A 15,237-nucleotide genomic window follows, 5' to 3' on the forward strand; every position below is an offset into this window, starting at 1 on the left:
CCCAACCCCATGCCCCCACTCAGTCCACTGCATCTTGGCCTAGATGATTGCAGGAGCCACGTCTCCACCTGTCCTTGCCCTCTGCATTTATCCTCTGTGCAGGCGCAGGGCAGTTCTTCTGAGAGATGGATAGATTATGTTAGTCCTCCGTACTGGACCCCCCATTGCCTTCTGGTTTCACCTGATGCCTGAGGACTCCCTCCTCCCATGCCCACCGCATCCCTCACTGCTTGCCCCAGCCGTCCCCACCCAGTCAGCTGAGCCTTCCTGCTGATCTATAAGCTGAGCAACGCTTGTTCCACCTGCTGGAGAGTTCTTTCTTCTTGGACCCAGGGAGCTGCATGTCAGGGTGTTGCTGCTTTGCTCCAATGTCACCTTATCAGGGAGGCCTTTCTGGCCACCCTACAGAGCACTGACCCCTCTCCACTGTTACCCTCTGTCTCCCCAACTCAGCCTCATTCTCCATACAACAGATTGCATCTGAAATAACACGTATTCGTTATTGCCTGTCTCGTCTCGTCAGTAGGTCAGTTCTGTGAAAACGAGAGCCTTGTTTTTTCACTGCTGCGTTCCGGCTCCTAGAATAATGCCTGTTCATAACAGGCACCTGATAAATACTTGTTGGGTAGCTAAATTAATAAATGACAGTAAAATAAGGCAGCGCTGAAGAGGATTAGGACTGTTAAAAACTGTATTTGACTTTTAATTTTGAAAGCAAATTAAATACAGTTAAATTAAAACAGACCGGATGCAGCTGCCTGGGTGCCACCCTCACCCCAGCCTCTGTTCTTGGAACTCCTAGCCCCTGGCCTCACTCCTGTGTGGTGGGGTTTGCCAGCGAAGGAGCAGGGAACAGACTGGGTTTGGAAAACAATCGTCATCATGGACCCATTTCTGATTTATAACAAACTCATTCCCAACAAGGATGAAGGCTGCAGTCCACCAGGGTTATAATTATAAATAAATATACATGCAGCTAAAAGAGGGTATTAGGTGAAAACAACTGACCTAGCATCTGCCAAAAGAAGTCCCCATTTTGTTGTTCATTATCAATTTCCTGAAAATGAACCCTGGGTTTTTGGCTAAGAAGGTGGCCTCAGACCAGCCAAGCTGACCTTGGCACTCAGGGCTGGCTTCTGTGAGTGAGGCAGTAGAGCGCCCACGCATAAGTTCACCACCTGTGCCCACCTCCTCCCTTCTCTCCCATGCCACCCCACTTGCTTCCAAGGGCTTGGTTTCCAAAGTGACATTCAGGGTGTAAGAGGTTGGGGAAAACGTCCTGCAAGGTGGCTCAGGGATCTGATTCCATCAGATGGTGTCATGAATACTGTGGGAGATTAAATCCATCTCAAAATAGGCAACCAATGCTATATTCTGAATGTTAGGTCTCTGGACTGAGTCCCACCCACCCACCCACTCAGGAGTGGGTTCTGAATGGCCCTCAGACCTGTCCTGGTGAGTCTTAATGGGGTGGGAGGCTGTTAGTTAAAAAATAAACACCTCTTCAGTAGGCTGGGGCCCCTTCCTTTTCCTCCACTTGGGGGGAAAATTGTGCTTCCAACTTGCAGGAGAATGAGCCAGATTGCCACCAGAGAGCCCGGCCGGCCAGGGGGAGTCAGAGCCCTTTCCAGCGGGCCTGGGAGGCCTGGGGAGGGCAGCAGCTTGAGACACACTGTTCTTTCTCTAGGGTGGAAAGTGGACAGCTGGACATGAGGTGGGCTAGCTTTGCATGCTCCCGACTTAGGGAAAAGTAACATTTTCTTTCCCTTTTTTGTGTTTAGAATAATTTCCAAAGCAGTGTGCTCAGGCCTCCCTCCTGCTCAGTGTCCCACCAGCCCCTGCCCTCTTTTCCCCAGTCCCTCTGCTACTCCAGAGTCCCTCCTCCTCAGACTGGGGGCAGGAGAGAGTTAGCCCTTGGCCTTGGCCTTGGCCTCCCTCCTTTTTCCAGGCTGCAGGAGGTCCCACCTTGCACGCCACCCACCGCCTTCCCCACCGCCCATCACCTTGCCCACCGCCCACCACAGACAGACCCACCGCCCACCACAGACACAGACAGACCCACCGCCCACCACAGACAGACCCACCGCCCACCACAGACACAGACAGACCCACCGCCCACCACAGACAGACCCACTGCACCCTGAGGTCTGTGGCTCTGAAGAGCTGCAGGAAAAGGCCCCTTCCCTCCCCAGTCCAGTCCAGCCGAGGGGCCGAGCAGCCGAGGTGGGTGGTGGGCGGTGGGCGGTGGCAGCATGTGGACAGTGGGGCCGTGGGGTTCTTAATCCAGGTCAGGCAGTGACCTGTGCTGGCTCTTGAGCCCACCCCTTTGCCAGTGCTGGAGGAGAAGGGGTAAAAAAAGAGGGGCCGGACGAGGGGACTCTGCTCCTGCCACAGCCTGAGGTACAGGGGGTGCCTATTAGGCCCAGTTCCCCCCATGCAGGGCTGGGTGCCTGTTGGGATCAAAGACGGCCTCATGCTCTGTAAACATGAACCAGAGGAGAGCCACAGAGGTATGTCTGATCTGGGGGCAGCTCTCGGGGAGAGCAGGGACCGAGGAGAGGAGCAGCACTCATGATGCCCGTGGGCTGCTCTCTGGTCTTCAGAATTCCCTGGCTGGGTGTCCTGTGTGGTAGGGCTGGGCCCAGGGACAGGGAGCCAGGGAGGGCCATGCTCCACGTGACCGCAGGGGCTTCTCATCTCCCTCCCGCCCGCATCACTGCAGGGCCGGTGTGGGTGCCCTCTGCACCTGCTCCTGCAGCCCCGTCAGTGCAGGGAGCTCTGGGGAGGTGCGCTGGAGCACCGGCTTGGCTGGTGCTGGACACCCCACCCTGGCCATCAGGTCTCTCGGGCCCTGGTCACGCTGGTTGGAGAGAACAACAGGTCTGGGATTTCTGTGCTTAAATTCTCTGTCCTTTGTCCTGACATCAGGCTGGGCTCTCTCAGAAGCCCCAGAATAGAAAGGAGGGTGACGGTGATTCCTTAGGAGTCGGCCTTGGAGGGACCATCAGCCGTGGGGAGAGGATGGAAGGCCAAGAACAGGGTCTGAGGAGGAGGCTCCTGTGAGGGGAGAGGAGGAATGAGTGAGGTGTCAGCTGAGGATGGGGCTGGAGAGGGAACGGCCAGGCAGGGCCACCAGGACCTCTGCAAAGCCCAGGCCCCCAGGTCCTGTGGGGGCCTTTGGGGGGGCAGGTGGGGAAGGTGCTCCAGTGAGGGCAGCGAGGGCCCAGTGAGGGCAGGAGGCAGGAGTGAGGCTCTGTACAGACGCATTCTAAGTGGCACCGGCCAAGGTGACTGAGTGACGCCCTGTGGTCCCCTGCAGGCAGGGGGATGCAAACATGATACAGAAGCTGTTGCTTAGCTCCAGCGCAAGAGGACAAATGTCTGTCTCAGGCCCCAACCTCTGTTTGGCATAACCTAGAGCAGGGAGTCTGGAGTACCAGCTGCTTTGAAGAAACAGAATAAGATCACAGTAAAGCCCCTGAAAATGCCTGGCTTTGCCAACCACCCGGCACAATTCACTTGTGCCAGTGTGTCATCTTGGAACATTCATTTAGCTTCTCTCAACATCATTTTTTTGCCTCTGAAGTGTAGGTGGATCCTGTGGCCTACTTCCAGAGAAGGCTTTAAAGACTCGAATAAAAATAGCCACACTGATGAGACTTATGTGCCATGAACTGTTCTAGGTGCCCTCAGCAACCTACTTCACAGATGAAGAAACTGAGGCCCAGAAAAGTCAACTCAGGTCAAACAGTGAAGAGCAGGGGTCCTGGGAGCTGAGGTCTGGGTCCGTGCTCTCACTCTGCGCTACCTCTCACTAGGACAGCCGTGGCTCGTTGCTGTGGAGCAGCGAGTCCGTGAGTCCTCGCCATGGCCATGTGGTGAAGGAATCCACAGGGGAAGAGGCAGACTTGGGGGGACAGACCCTGGCCAGCGAGAGTCTGAATGGCAGTGCCTTATGGGCTGCAGGCGTCACTGCCAGCAGAACAATCAGCAAGGTGTTTGCAAGGCGACGCCCTCTGAAGAGTCTGGTGGCAGAGAAGGACCCAACTGTGTGGGTGAAAGTTAATGCCTGGGGACTTTCAGGTGGCCCAGTGGGAAGGGGACCGTGGTAAGGCCTCCCCTCCCGCCCACATTTGCCGTGTCCGCCACAGTGAAAGCCCAAGAGGAAAAGCATAAGACAGTTGATTTGGCCCAACCTGGTGCCGTTCTGCCCAGTGTGTGGCCCACCCTCGTCACGCCCATACCTACGTCCTGAAGCTCAGATCTCCACCGAGGGGTCAGTGAAGCCCTTCTTGCCCTCATTCACCAGCACTGGCTTCTCTGTCCGTGTGTGCCACACCAGGATCTGTGTGCCCAGAGATGCAAAACACGGTGGGACAGGCCCCTGACCTCACTCCGCTGCCTCCCTGCTCCCTCCCACGCCGTGTAAGCATCTCTCCTGCCCCTCCCTTTCCTTCAGGAGTTTTCAATTGTTCCATCAAGATTTTCTCAATTGTTTAAAATTTATTTTCTGTGGCTCCAGACTACCCCGTCATTTTTGCTGTTTGTACATGTGATGCCTTCAGAACACCTGCAGGAAATGGGAAGTCTAGAGCTATAGGAAAGAGAAGCCCCAAGACTTCCCATGTGTGTGTGTGCATATGTCTGCATGTGCATGTGTGTGTATGTGCATGCGTGTGCATCTGCATATGTGTGCACGTGTGCATGCATAGGCATGTGCGTGCGCATGAGAGCTCAGCAGGGACGTCCTGGAGCACAGCTGTTTTGTGGGAGGTTATAACTCCCTGGTGGCCATTGCTCTCCCTTTCCCTGCCTGTCCACCGTGTCGCTGCCTTACAGGTGATAAACGGCCTTCCTGGGGAGGGGGTTTCAGAAAGCCCAGGCTATTTTGAGGCCTCTGTTTCCTTCTCCCGATCTGTAGGGAGGGTGTGGCTGTGCTGGAGACGGGTGTGTCACAGCTGTCAGTGCTGTGGAGGGTCTCACCTTGGTGCAGTTGGCTGCCTTGGGCTCCAGGTCATTGAGGGTGACAAGTTCTCGAAGGAGGCTGCTTTCCTGGTAGCCTCCCTTCACACCTCGCAGCTTGAAGTAGGCCTGGCTTCGCTGCAGAATGAGCCGCAGGTTGACTGCAAATCCAGCCATGTCTATTGCAAATGGCCGGTGGGGGTCAAACACCGTCTTCCAGCCGACCACCTTCCCTGCCCCGTTCACCCGTGGGGCCTCGTACCGCAGGCCACCCACGAAAGCGACGGGCCACACGGACACCCTCCTGGTGCTGCGCATCTACAAGTGGGGGGTCCAGAGTCAGGGCGCCCGCGCTGCAGATGTGGACGGACTCCCGTGCCCATGGGAGGCGACATCCTTCAGCAACCTCTATGCCCATGGCCAGCCAAGGCCACCCAGGGGGGTCCAGTACAGCCCTGCCCCCAGGGCCCCGTCCCATGGGTTGGGCACCTGAGGAGAAGCTGCCCTGGGCTGCCGGCGAGATCTGACCTCTCAGACGGCCTGGTCTTCACCTTTTCAACATGGCCCTGCTGCCGTTTTCTCCCTTGTGTAAAACCCTTCAGTCTGCCCACTTCAGAGTGTGAAATGACTCCCCTTCTCCCCCAGACTAGCACAGCCCATATACTCAGGCAGCTCCAGCTGTTCCACCCAAGAGGTTTCCGGTGGTCACGCAGAATGACCTGCTCACAGACCCATTCAGAGGAGACCTCTAGGGCCAAGAATATGGTTTAGGGGCTCCAGAACCACCTGCCTTCCCCCTAATTGTGGGGGATGCTGTAGCCCGCAGTTCTGTCCTTTCCCTGGCTCTCTGCTGCCTGCCCCGCTCCCAGCCCGGCACCGCCTCCCGGTCTCCCCCTGCGCCAGCCTCCGCACCCACAGCCCCTCCTCGGGAAGCCCCTCCACGCCCCGCAGCCTCGGGAAGCCCCTCCACGCCCCGCAGCCGGGGCCCCGCGGCACCTCCTCGAAGAGCTCCAGGCTGTAGGTGTTGTCGTCGTCCGCGAAGTACACCACGCCGGGCTGGCTGGAGTTGCGCGGGAAAGTCTCGCGCAGCCAGCGCAGGGCCAGGTTGCGCTGCATGGTGCCCCGCGGGATGCGTGGGTCGCGGGCGTCTCCTCGCAGCTTGTAGTTGCGGGGCGTCTCCACGTGCAGGTGCGTGTAGTTGAGGCCGGTGTCGCGCAGCAGGCGCGCGGTCAGCGGGGTCCGGCGCGGCGCGTCCTCCACCACCAGCCAGTGCAGGTTGGGCACGTGCAGCAGCGTGTTGGCCATGCGCGTCAGCTCGGCCTTCTGCACCGGGCGGCTGTAGGTGGGCGTCACCACGTGGATGGTGGGCAGCGTGTCGGACCACGGCGGCGGCCGCGTGTACACGTACTCGGTGCGCACCACCTCCACGATGTCGCGGTCGGACATGCAGTACTCTCTGGGGTCCGAGCCGGGCGGCGCTTCGCGTCGGGGGTCGCTGCCCTCATCTGCCGATTGGGAGACAGGCGATGCGGGGAGGAGAGCGCTGGCTGTGGCCCCAGATTCAGAGCCGGACGCCCCCCACCCTGCCAGGGCACCCTCTTCCTCCCCTGCAGGGGCTGCTCAGACCCCTGTCTTGGACCTGTTAGCTCCAAGGTTGAAACCTGCAGCCCTGGAATCCTCTCTGTGAGGGTCCCAGTTCTGATGACACAGAAGTAACCGCTTCCTTCCCACCTTTGCAGCCCTCTGGCTATTTGAGTGCAGCTGCCCATATTCCAAGACTGCATCCTCAGTTCCTAAATGCGCTGATTTTCCTACGAAAAGGCATCCTGACCCTCCCCTCCCCTGCCCTCCTCGTCTGGAGGGGGCTGGCCACGCTGCTCCGCACAGGCTGTCCTGACCCTCCCCTCCCCTGCCCTCCTCGTCTGGAGGGAGCTGGCCACGCTGCTCCGCACAGGGCTGGGCTAGCAGAGCACGTGGCACTGTCCCACTGTGGTGTGGAGGCCACAAAGCCCCAGGGCCGCACCCCTGCTGCAGCAGCCAGAGCACAGAGCACACTGCGCCTGCAGGAGCCTGAGGCAGCTCCCGGAGTTCTCAAGCCCTCCCATCAAGTGGGGCCTCTGCCCTCCTGGCCTTAGATAAGGCATTCTCTGAATCTTGGTGCTGAACTTCCTATTTAACTGCATTTTATTCTTGTGGGTTTTGCCCATAGTTGCCAAGATATATGTAGATCTAGCAGTCCTAGCAAGAGGAGAAATCATGGCCATTGGGATTCTTGTTTTCCATGCGTCCCTTCTCTCCAAATTCTGTCCTTCCATCGGAAAGGCTCAGGCACCAGCGACGGTGTGGCCCTCACTGTCCTAGCTTACCGCCGGGTGGTAAAGGTAAGAAATCCCAACGCCTGGGCTGAGACCCTGCCCAGTTCTGCCGTTACAAACCCTATGCCCTTGAGCAAACTGCTTAGCTTCTGGTGCCTCAATTTCAGCGACTGTAAAATGGAGCTAATAATAGCATCGAACTTATCAAGTTATTACGTGGATTAATGAGTCGACACATGCCAAGGGCTGAGAGCACTGCCAGGCAGTTTCCTCTCTTGTGGAAGGGCAGTGGCCAACTCTGCTTCCTTCTGGCTTCAGGCAATCAGTGGGGACAGAACGAGCCAGTCACACCAAAGGGGAGGACCCTGGGCATCAGCTCTTCTGCTGCCTCTTTCTGGCCACCACTGTCATCAGCAGCATGCGGGGCGTGTGGGATGCTAGCGTGGAGACCATATGAACGGACCCAGGTCTTCAGGAGTTCTCACGGGCAAATGGTACAAGGCACACAGCAATTTCTGAGGGCCGGGGGAGGTGACCAGCAGAGATGCCGTCACTCAAAGGGGACTGCTTAGAGGAGTTTGGGGTCATACTGTGAGAAGAGCAAGGTGGAAGAAAGCGGGATGGGTGTCTAGGGTTCTGACCTGGATAGGTTTAATTTATCCTATGAGCAGTAAAGTATTGGAAACTGCAGCTTTGGGAGAAGGTTTAGAACCAGTTGGTCCAGCTCTCTGTCACCTCAATCATCCCAAGCCCACAGAGGACCTGTGCCCTGGGAAAGTCCCCATACATGAGGGCACAGCTACTGCCTGTGCTCCTCGGCTCTGCCCTTGCCGTTGGCTTCAGGGTGTCTGCAATTTTGGGTCCTAACGGCCTCCTGGTGACCCTAACTTCACTCAGCGGCAGCTTTCATTCGCTCGCTCTTGGCATGCTCTGGAGACAGAGTGCCAAGTCCCCAGCCTCACGCAGCACCATCAGTGCTTAGCAAACAGCCTGACGTCTCCAGTGCTGGAGCTCTGCCAAGAAAGCAATCGACACGATATCATGTCGCTTTATATATAGTAGCTTTAACCCCTCTGGAGTGATGTATTTGCAAGATAACAATGATTCTAAACTGACAAGCACTGAGAAGAGGCGCTAGAGTCAGGAGGAGAGGATGATGTTAGGAAGAGAGGCGCTAAGTGGCAGCCATGGGCAGTCGGCTGCCGCAATCTTGAGCTTGGCCCTTCCTCATGGAAGCTTCAGGAACAGCTAGGGGTGTGCAGGACCTGGTATCTGACTGTGTGGAGCAGCACGACTTCAGGCTGTGATTTTTGGACACTGCCTGCATCTTGGGGTTACAGGCACTCACCACCTCTCTCTGCATGGACTTGGGTGTCTTGTTTATCACACTGCCAGGTAAATGTCATGCACACTGCAAACGGAGAGCAGCTGCCTGGCCCCACGTGTTGAGTCTGTGCATGTAAGTGGGGGAGCGGGCAGAAGAGAGCATGAGACAAAGTGCTGAGGAGCTGGGGCAGCCAGCTGTGGGGCGATGGCAGGTTTGGGTGTGGAGAGCTCTGTGTGAGAGGCAAAGGCAACCCAGGAGCCAGAGCCAGGGGAAGGGGGTTCTCCCCCGAGTTCTTCCACTAGTTCTTCATGGACTTTTCCTCTCTCCAGCCGTGTTTCCACCAGGTAGCACTAGACCAGGGTTTCTTGTGCAGGAAAAGGAGAGAAGCAAACACTATACTCCCTGTGAAAGGGTTTAAAACACACTGCAGGCCAGAAATCCTATCCCCCCGACCATCCACTGCAGAACGGTCGCTTTCCTTGCATGTCATGAAATGGCATGTGAAGCTGTGTACGCGTCTTTGTGTGTGTGTATTAATGATGTGTGTGTTTTAAGTTGTTCTGTATTTTAAGATGCGTTGACATCCTGGGGGCCTTGCAGATCTGGGAGGGACTGACCCTCCCAGGACTAGCTAATTCTTAGTGACAGTGTACACCTGCCTGCAAACACACTTTTCACATGCAAACTACCTGATCTAGAGCTCACACCCACCACCGTTATGGAGCTCTCCCACCCAAGCCAATCTTCCCCTGCCTAAACCACCCCAGGGTGATACCAGACAATTAGAAACCACGCCCGTATCCTAAACCCACTGACATTCTTCAGACTATGCAATTCTGAGCCAGCTCAGCTGCTGACCGTGCTTGGCCCTTCCCTTCCTATGAAACCACTTCCCTTCCTACCAAAACCGCACTAAAGCCTCCCACTCCCTTCACTTCCCACCTCGGACCCCAGCACTTCCCACCTCGGACGCCAGCACTTCCCACCTCGGACCCCAGCACTTCCCACCTCGGACCCCAGCACTTCCCACCTCGGACGCCAGCACTTCCCACCTCGGACGCCAGCACTTCCCACCTCGGACCCCAGCACTTCCCACCTCGGACCCCAGTACTTCCCACCTCGGACGCCAGCACTTCCCACCTCGGACCCCAGCACTTCCCACCTCGGACCCCAGCACTTCCCACCTCGGACCCCAGCACTTCCCACCTCGGACCCCAGCACTTCCCCAGGGGCACGGTGTGCCCCCTCCCCTTGGGTCCTGAGAGTGACAAGCTCTTCTTTCAAGGTGGTTGTCTTGGTGTCTGCCAACCTACCATCCCGGACCTCTCTAAACTGTGTGGGCAGCTTCCATTAGCTTCCCATTCCCAAAGGGGTGCAAGTCTCACGAAGGGGCCTAGATGGTCCGGTGGTTCCTCCTAGCTGCTTAGTGAGTACAAAGAACCCTTGCATGTCAGCTGTGGTCACTGTCACTACCAAGGCCCAGCTGGGCAGGCAGGGCATGCGTGTGTCCTCACCCTTATGCACCGCAAGCAGGGGTGCGAGGGTGCTCTGGTGCCAGACCGTGATGAGCAGAGTCCAGGGCAGCACGATGAGGACGATCGCTAGGATGTCCCGTCTCTTCGGCATCTCCAAGGCTGGCTGCACCCACGGCTCCTCATTACCTGAGTGGCGGTAAGTTCAGGAGAGGGGTGGCCACGGGCGGCGGCAGCACGGGGGAGAAAAGAACAGGCATGGGCCGGGCCGGCCAGGCATGGAGAGGGCAGAGCAGCTGAATGTTGGCTAGCAGGTCTTACCAGCACTCACAACCCACCCATTGCGGAAGCAGGTTTGGAGAGTCCGGCCCGACTGGAGTCTGAGAAGGGGTCGCTGTCCGGGGGCAGGGGTCAGGAACCCTGGGGGGTGGACACCTGCAAGAGAGAGCAGAAGCAGATAGCCAGAGACCCAGGCACAGGAATGGATGCCAGCAAGGCCGGGCCCTGCTCTGGGACACACAGCGTCTGGGGTTCCACAATGGAGCCTCAGCCGTCCATCCCCTGAGGACCTCTTCTTCTGCCTGTTTGAGTGGAACGGGCTCTGTCCTTCCCACAAGCACAGGGCCGTGGCGCTGCTCCACTGATGAAAGTCAGGAGAGGGCAGGGGGCAGAAGCACAGACTGCAGAGACACCAGGTTTAAATCCCAGCTGTGCCACCCACAGGCTGTATGACCTTTGCAAGTCATTTCCGTTTTCCATGCCACAATTTTCCCATCTGTAAAATGGGGCACTGTGGTTCCCTGCCTCATAAGGTCATTCTCAGAATTAAACGGTACCTCCCATGCAGCCCTAAAATGCCAGCTACTTATCAAAGCCTGGATAAAGGGGTGAGAGGTTTTCTCTCTCTTTTTTACCATATATGTACCATAAATTATTACATTAAAATAATTTCAACATTTTAGATTTGGAGGCACACGTGCACGTTTGTTACGGGGCATATTGCATGTGATGCTGAGATTTGGAGTATGATGAATCCCATTTCCCAGGTGCGAGCATAGTACCCAATAGGTCATTTTCAGCCCTTCCTTTTACAATCCCCAGTGTCTATTCTTCTCATGTTTACAGTCATGAGTACCCAATGTCTAGCTCTCACTTATAAGTGAGAACACACCGGATTTGGTTTTCTGTTCCTGCGTTAATTTGCTTAGGATAATGGCCTCCAGCTGCATTCATGCTGCTGCAAAGGCCATGATTTCGTCCTTTTGTATGACTGTGTAGTATTCCTTGCTGTATATGCACCGTGTTTTCTTTATCCAGTCCACACCGATGGGCACCTGGATTGATTCCATGCCTTTGCTATTGGGAATGGTGCTGCGATGAACACACAGGGGCAGGTTTTCTCTCTTTTTGTGAAACACTTTATTTTCCTTTGGATATATACCCAGGAATGGGACTGCTGGCTAGAATGGTAGCTCTGTTTTAAGTTCTTTGAGAGATCTCCAAATTGCTTTCCATAGTGGCTGAACTAATTTACATTCCCACCAACAGAGGATATGTATTCCCTTTTCTCTGCAGCCTCACCAGCATCTAATATTTTCTGGCTTTTTAATAATAGCCATTCTGACTGGTGTGAGATAGTCTTTTACTGTGGTTTCAATTTGCATTTTGGTGACAGTCTTTTGAGGACAAAGAAGAGATGCTTCTGGGATGTGCCCTGGGGGAAGTGGGAGAGTGCCTTCCTCCGTGCAGGACACAGCACCAGGGGCTGGGCTGGGCAGCAGCAAGGAGTAGAGGGGTCCCCGCAGGGGCTGCCACATTGAGGGGAGACAGTCCTCCAAAATGACAGCAGCAGGGGACCCAAGTGAGGAGAATGAGCCACTGGGACTCCCCAGTCCTGCAGAGGGTCCACTGGTAGCGTCCCTGGGAACTGTCCTCTCACATGGCAAGGACACTGGGTGAAGAGACCTCCTGACCACCTTTGAAACTGTCACATCCTCTTCTCCCTTTTCACTTCTGTGCTGAGCACCATGCATGATGCAGCAGGGACCCGTGGGGGTGACGGGGAGGGCAGGCAGCCTCGGGCAGCCCAGCCAGCCTCGCTGTGCTCACCTGTCCCAGTGCCCAGTGTTGGGTAGGGACAGCGCCTCACCTGGGGACCGTGCTGCCTGCTCCTGCCCCAGCTCACGTGTGCTCACCATTTCAGGCAGAGTCGAGCACTGTGACCGAGGAGGGTTTTTAGCCCCTGAGTTTCCAAAATAGTGTGTTTTCCCCTCCTCGCTGGGTCCTCTCTCCAAATAGTTCTGACGCCTTGTGGAAGACCAGGATCTGTCTTCCATTAAGGAGCACTGCAGTTTCCTGGGACGGCCGGCATCCCCTGCCCACACCCTGCCATCAGAGGCCCACTCTACCCAGAGAGTCTCCCCCACCCATTCCCTGGGGAGTGGAAGATCCACTGGGGTTCAGTGTCACAGGCACGTAGGAGATAGTGAACATTCTAGGCTGTGTGTGTCTGTGCCCCCCACAAACTCCTCTTTGCTGGCCCAGTGAGGGACAGAGCCTAGAACTCCACACGGGATGCCTGCTGGGCCTTGTGTTCTGAGATGCAAGTGATCTCATGCCACATTCCCCAGATTTAGCCTGTCCCTCCGCACCCAGGCCACTGCTGGAGTTGCATGGGGCTGTGTGTCAAGACACGTTTTGGCAGGTGTGATCTTAGGCCACAGCTGATGAAGGACGGGGAGGTTGGGCCTGGCTGGGGCTTCAAAAATGTCCAGGAAGATTTCTTCTGTGTTCTCGGAGACTCTCGAAGGAGCTTTCTCAAGTGCTCCTGGTTTTGGTGAAGGTTCTAACACCAGGATGGAGAAAGCCAAGGAGAGAAGACGAGTGCTATGCCAGCTCAGTACCTGTGGGCCACTCCCTTCCCTTTGGGGCAGCCTCTCAGCCCCCACCGACTCTGGCACCTGCTCGGCCTCCCTTGTGCCTGCTTGCACTGTTGTTTATACAAACTTTCCTATAGCGTGAGGGGTGTCTGAAGATGAGGCTCAGCTCTTCACATGCACCTGCTCCTGCAACGTCAGAGCAGCCCTGTGCAGTAAGCATGGCTGTGGTCCCTGTGGGTTCATCGAGGCCAGAGAAGGGGAGTAACTTGCCTGAGGTTAACCATGAGGAAATGGTGGAGTTGGAATTGAATCCAGGCCATCTGGCTCCATGCTGTCATCGGGGGCATAGGATGAGAGGTCCCAGACCCCCAAGCCTCTCGAACCTGGGCCAGGGGCAGAGTGGGCAAGGGCCACACACAGACCAAACGCTTCCTCTGGCCTGGACCACAGCCACCCTCCTCTGCGATGGCTGCCCCCCTGCGGGGCCCTAGAACCTGCCTGGAGGCGCAGCAGGAAGGAGGGGCGGGAAGGAAGAGGGGAGAACGGGGCCTGTGGGCAAGGTGCTGTGGGACGCTTTCTGCTCCCATCCAGGCTTTTTGGTCAAAACATCTATGAGAGAAAAGGGAGGGGGAGAGAGGGAGAAAAGCTCTAAAAATAAACTCAGCAATAAACCCAGTTGTGCATTAATTACTCTGGAAGCCATTATGGCTTGAAAACCCCATAACTTTAATGGAGGCTATTATAAGCATAGTAGCGAAATCGTGGAGCTAATTACCAGGCGGTTATCAAGCAGAACAGAGAGAGCCCCCAGCCTGGAGAACGCCAGCTGGCCGGCAGGGGGCGGGTTGTGGGACGTGATGCCTGGGCTGGGCAGGGGGCCTGGGGCCAGGCAACGGGGTGGGCTGCACCTGCCCCCAGCTCTGGGCCCCAGTCTGAGGCTGGGCTGCAAGGTTGGCCGGCACTGATCCCCTCTTGCAGGCTGCTGCTTCTGCCTGGGGCTTGGAGGAGGGTGGAGTTTGCCTGTGGTCGCAGGCTGTCTCCAACAAGGACCCCAAATGGCTTCTAGATACTTGGGTCGGGCAGAAGAATCAGCACAAAGGTACAGGAGTGGCTTGGCCACACCCAGGGGAGCCCAGGAGATGGGGGCAAGCGTGGGGAGGCAGGATGCGGTGTGGGCAGTGTGTGTGAGTGGAGGGCCCAGGCCTGCCGCGGTCACAACTCCCATCCTGACACCTGCACCATGTCTGTGACCAACCTCATGTCTCAGGCGTCTCGGCAGGTAAAGACGCAAAAGGCTGTGCCCTGCCCTCCCCGGGTGTCCTCAGAGCCTCAGGTGGAAGCGAGCACTGCCCTGTGGGAGAGTGGAGGGCGGTTCCCGGGTGGGGCAGCACATGGGAGTGGGCGGGTGGCCTGGATGTGTCTGGCAGGTGCTCCACCGGGACCTGGGTCATGCTGATTGCCCTCCTTGACCTCGTCTTTACAGTAGGGAGGCTGAGCTGGACGTTTCAACGATCCTGCCATTTTAGCAACTGGAGGTTACCATAGGGCTCTGCGAGGAAGACGGGATGTACTACGTGAGGAAAGTGTAGCTCAGTGGGCGCCCAGGGCCAGAGGCAAGGCAAGAGGGCCGACAAAACAGCCTCCCGTGGAACTGAGTCCTGACTTAAGGGCCAATATGCCTGTGGAGATCGGCCACGCTGGAAACGCCTCTCTGCAGGAATCTGTGGCATTTTGTTTTGTTTTGAGAGACAGGGTCTCTCTGTGTCACCCAGGCTGGAGTACAGTGCCATGATCACAGCTCACTGCAGCCTTGAGTTCCAGAGCTCACGTGATCCTCCTGCCTCAGCCTCCCAAGTAGCTGGGACCACAGGTACATGCCACCATGTCCAGCTAATTTAAAATTCTTCTTTGTAGAGACAGGGGGTCACTAAGTTGTCCAGCTGGTCTCAACCTACTGGGCTCAAAAGATCCACCTGCTTTGGCTTCCTAAAGTGCTGGGATTACAGGTATGAGCCATGGCACCTCCACAGAGGAATCTGTCTATGGGTTTTAGCGGGTTGTGGGCTGTGAATAAGGACTAAGGGGTGTCTGGGACTCAGACGGGAAGGCTCTGATTGGCCCAGGCTGGGGCAGAACGTGTGAGGCTGTGGAGCATGTGCAAGGCTGGTTCAAGGCTGGGCGATTCTAAATGCATGGAAAGGTTTTCTTCTGAGCCTGCAGGCGTTCACACGAAGGCCTCAGCAACGCCTCAGTCCCTGAGGCGAGGAGCTTATTTAATTTCA

General features: G+C 56.6%; 1 protein-coding gene across 3 annotated transcripts in view; it reads right to left on the bottom strand.

Annotated features, from left to right (window-relative positions):
* Nucleotides 1-677: 677 nt before the first annotated feature.
* Nucleotides 678-15,237, bottom strand: part of B3GAT1 (beta-1,3-glucuronyltransferase 1) — a 32,557-nt gene continuing 17,997 nt past the window's right edge. For 2 of the 3 annotated variants that reach the window (XM_015116197.3, XM_077964737.1), the window contains 6 exons: nt 10,398-10,511; nt 10,119-10,265; nt 5,959-6,467; nt 4,984-5,280; nt 4,245-4,345; nt 678-3,057 (listed from right to left, as the gene is read on the bottom strand). In XM_015116197.3, coding sequence (XP_014971683.1) covers nt 4,259-4,345; nt 4,984-5,280; nt 5,959-6,467; nt 10,119-10,230 — 1,005 coding nt within the window. In that variant the 5' untranslated portion in view covers nt 10,231-10,265; nt 10,398-10,511 and the 3' untranslated portion in view covers nt 678-3,057; nt 4,245-4,258. The remainder of the gene's footprint in view (nt 3,058-4,244; nt 4,346-4,983; nt 5,281-5,958; nt 6,468-10,118; nt 10,266-10,397; nt 10,512-15,237) is intronic. The other variant, XM_015116196.3, reaches the window with a different exon arrangement.

The sequence above is a fragment of the Macaca mulatta genome, chromosome 14 (genome assembly GCF_049350105.2).
Source record: "Macaca mulatta isolate MMU2019108-1 chromosome 14, T2T-MMU8v2.0, whole genome shotgun sequence".
Taxonomy (NCBI): Eukaryota; Metazoa; Chordata; class Mammalia; order Primates; family Cercopithecidae; genus Macaca; species Macaca mulatta.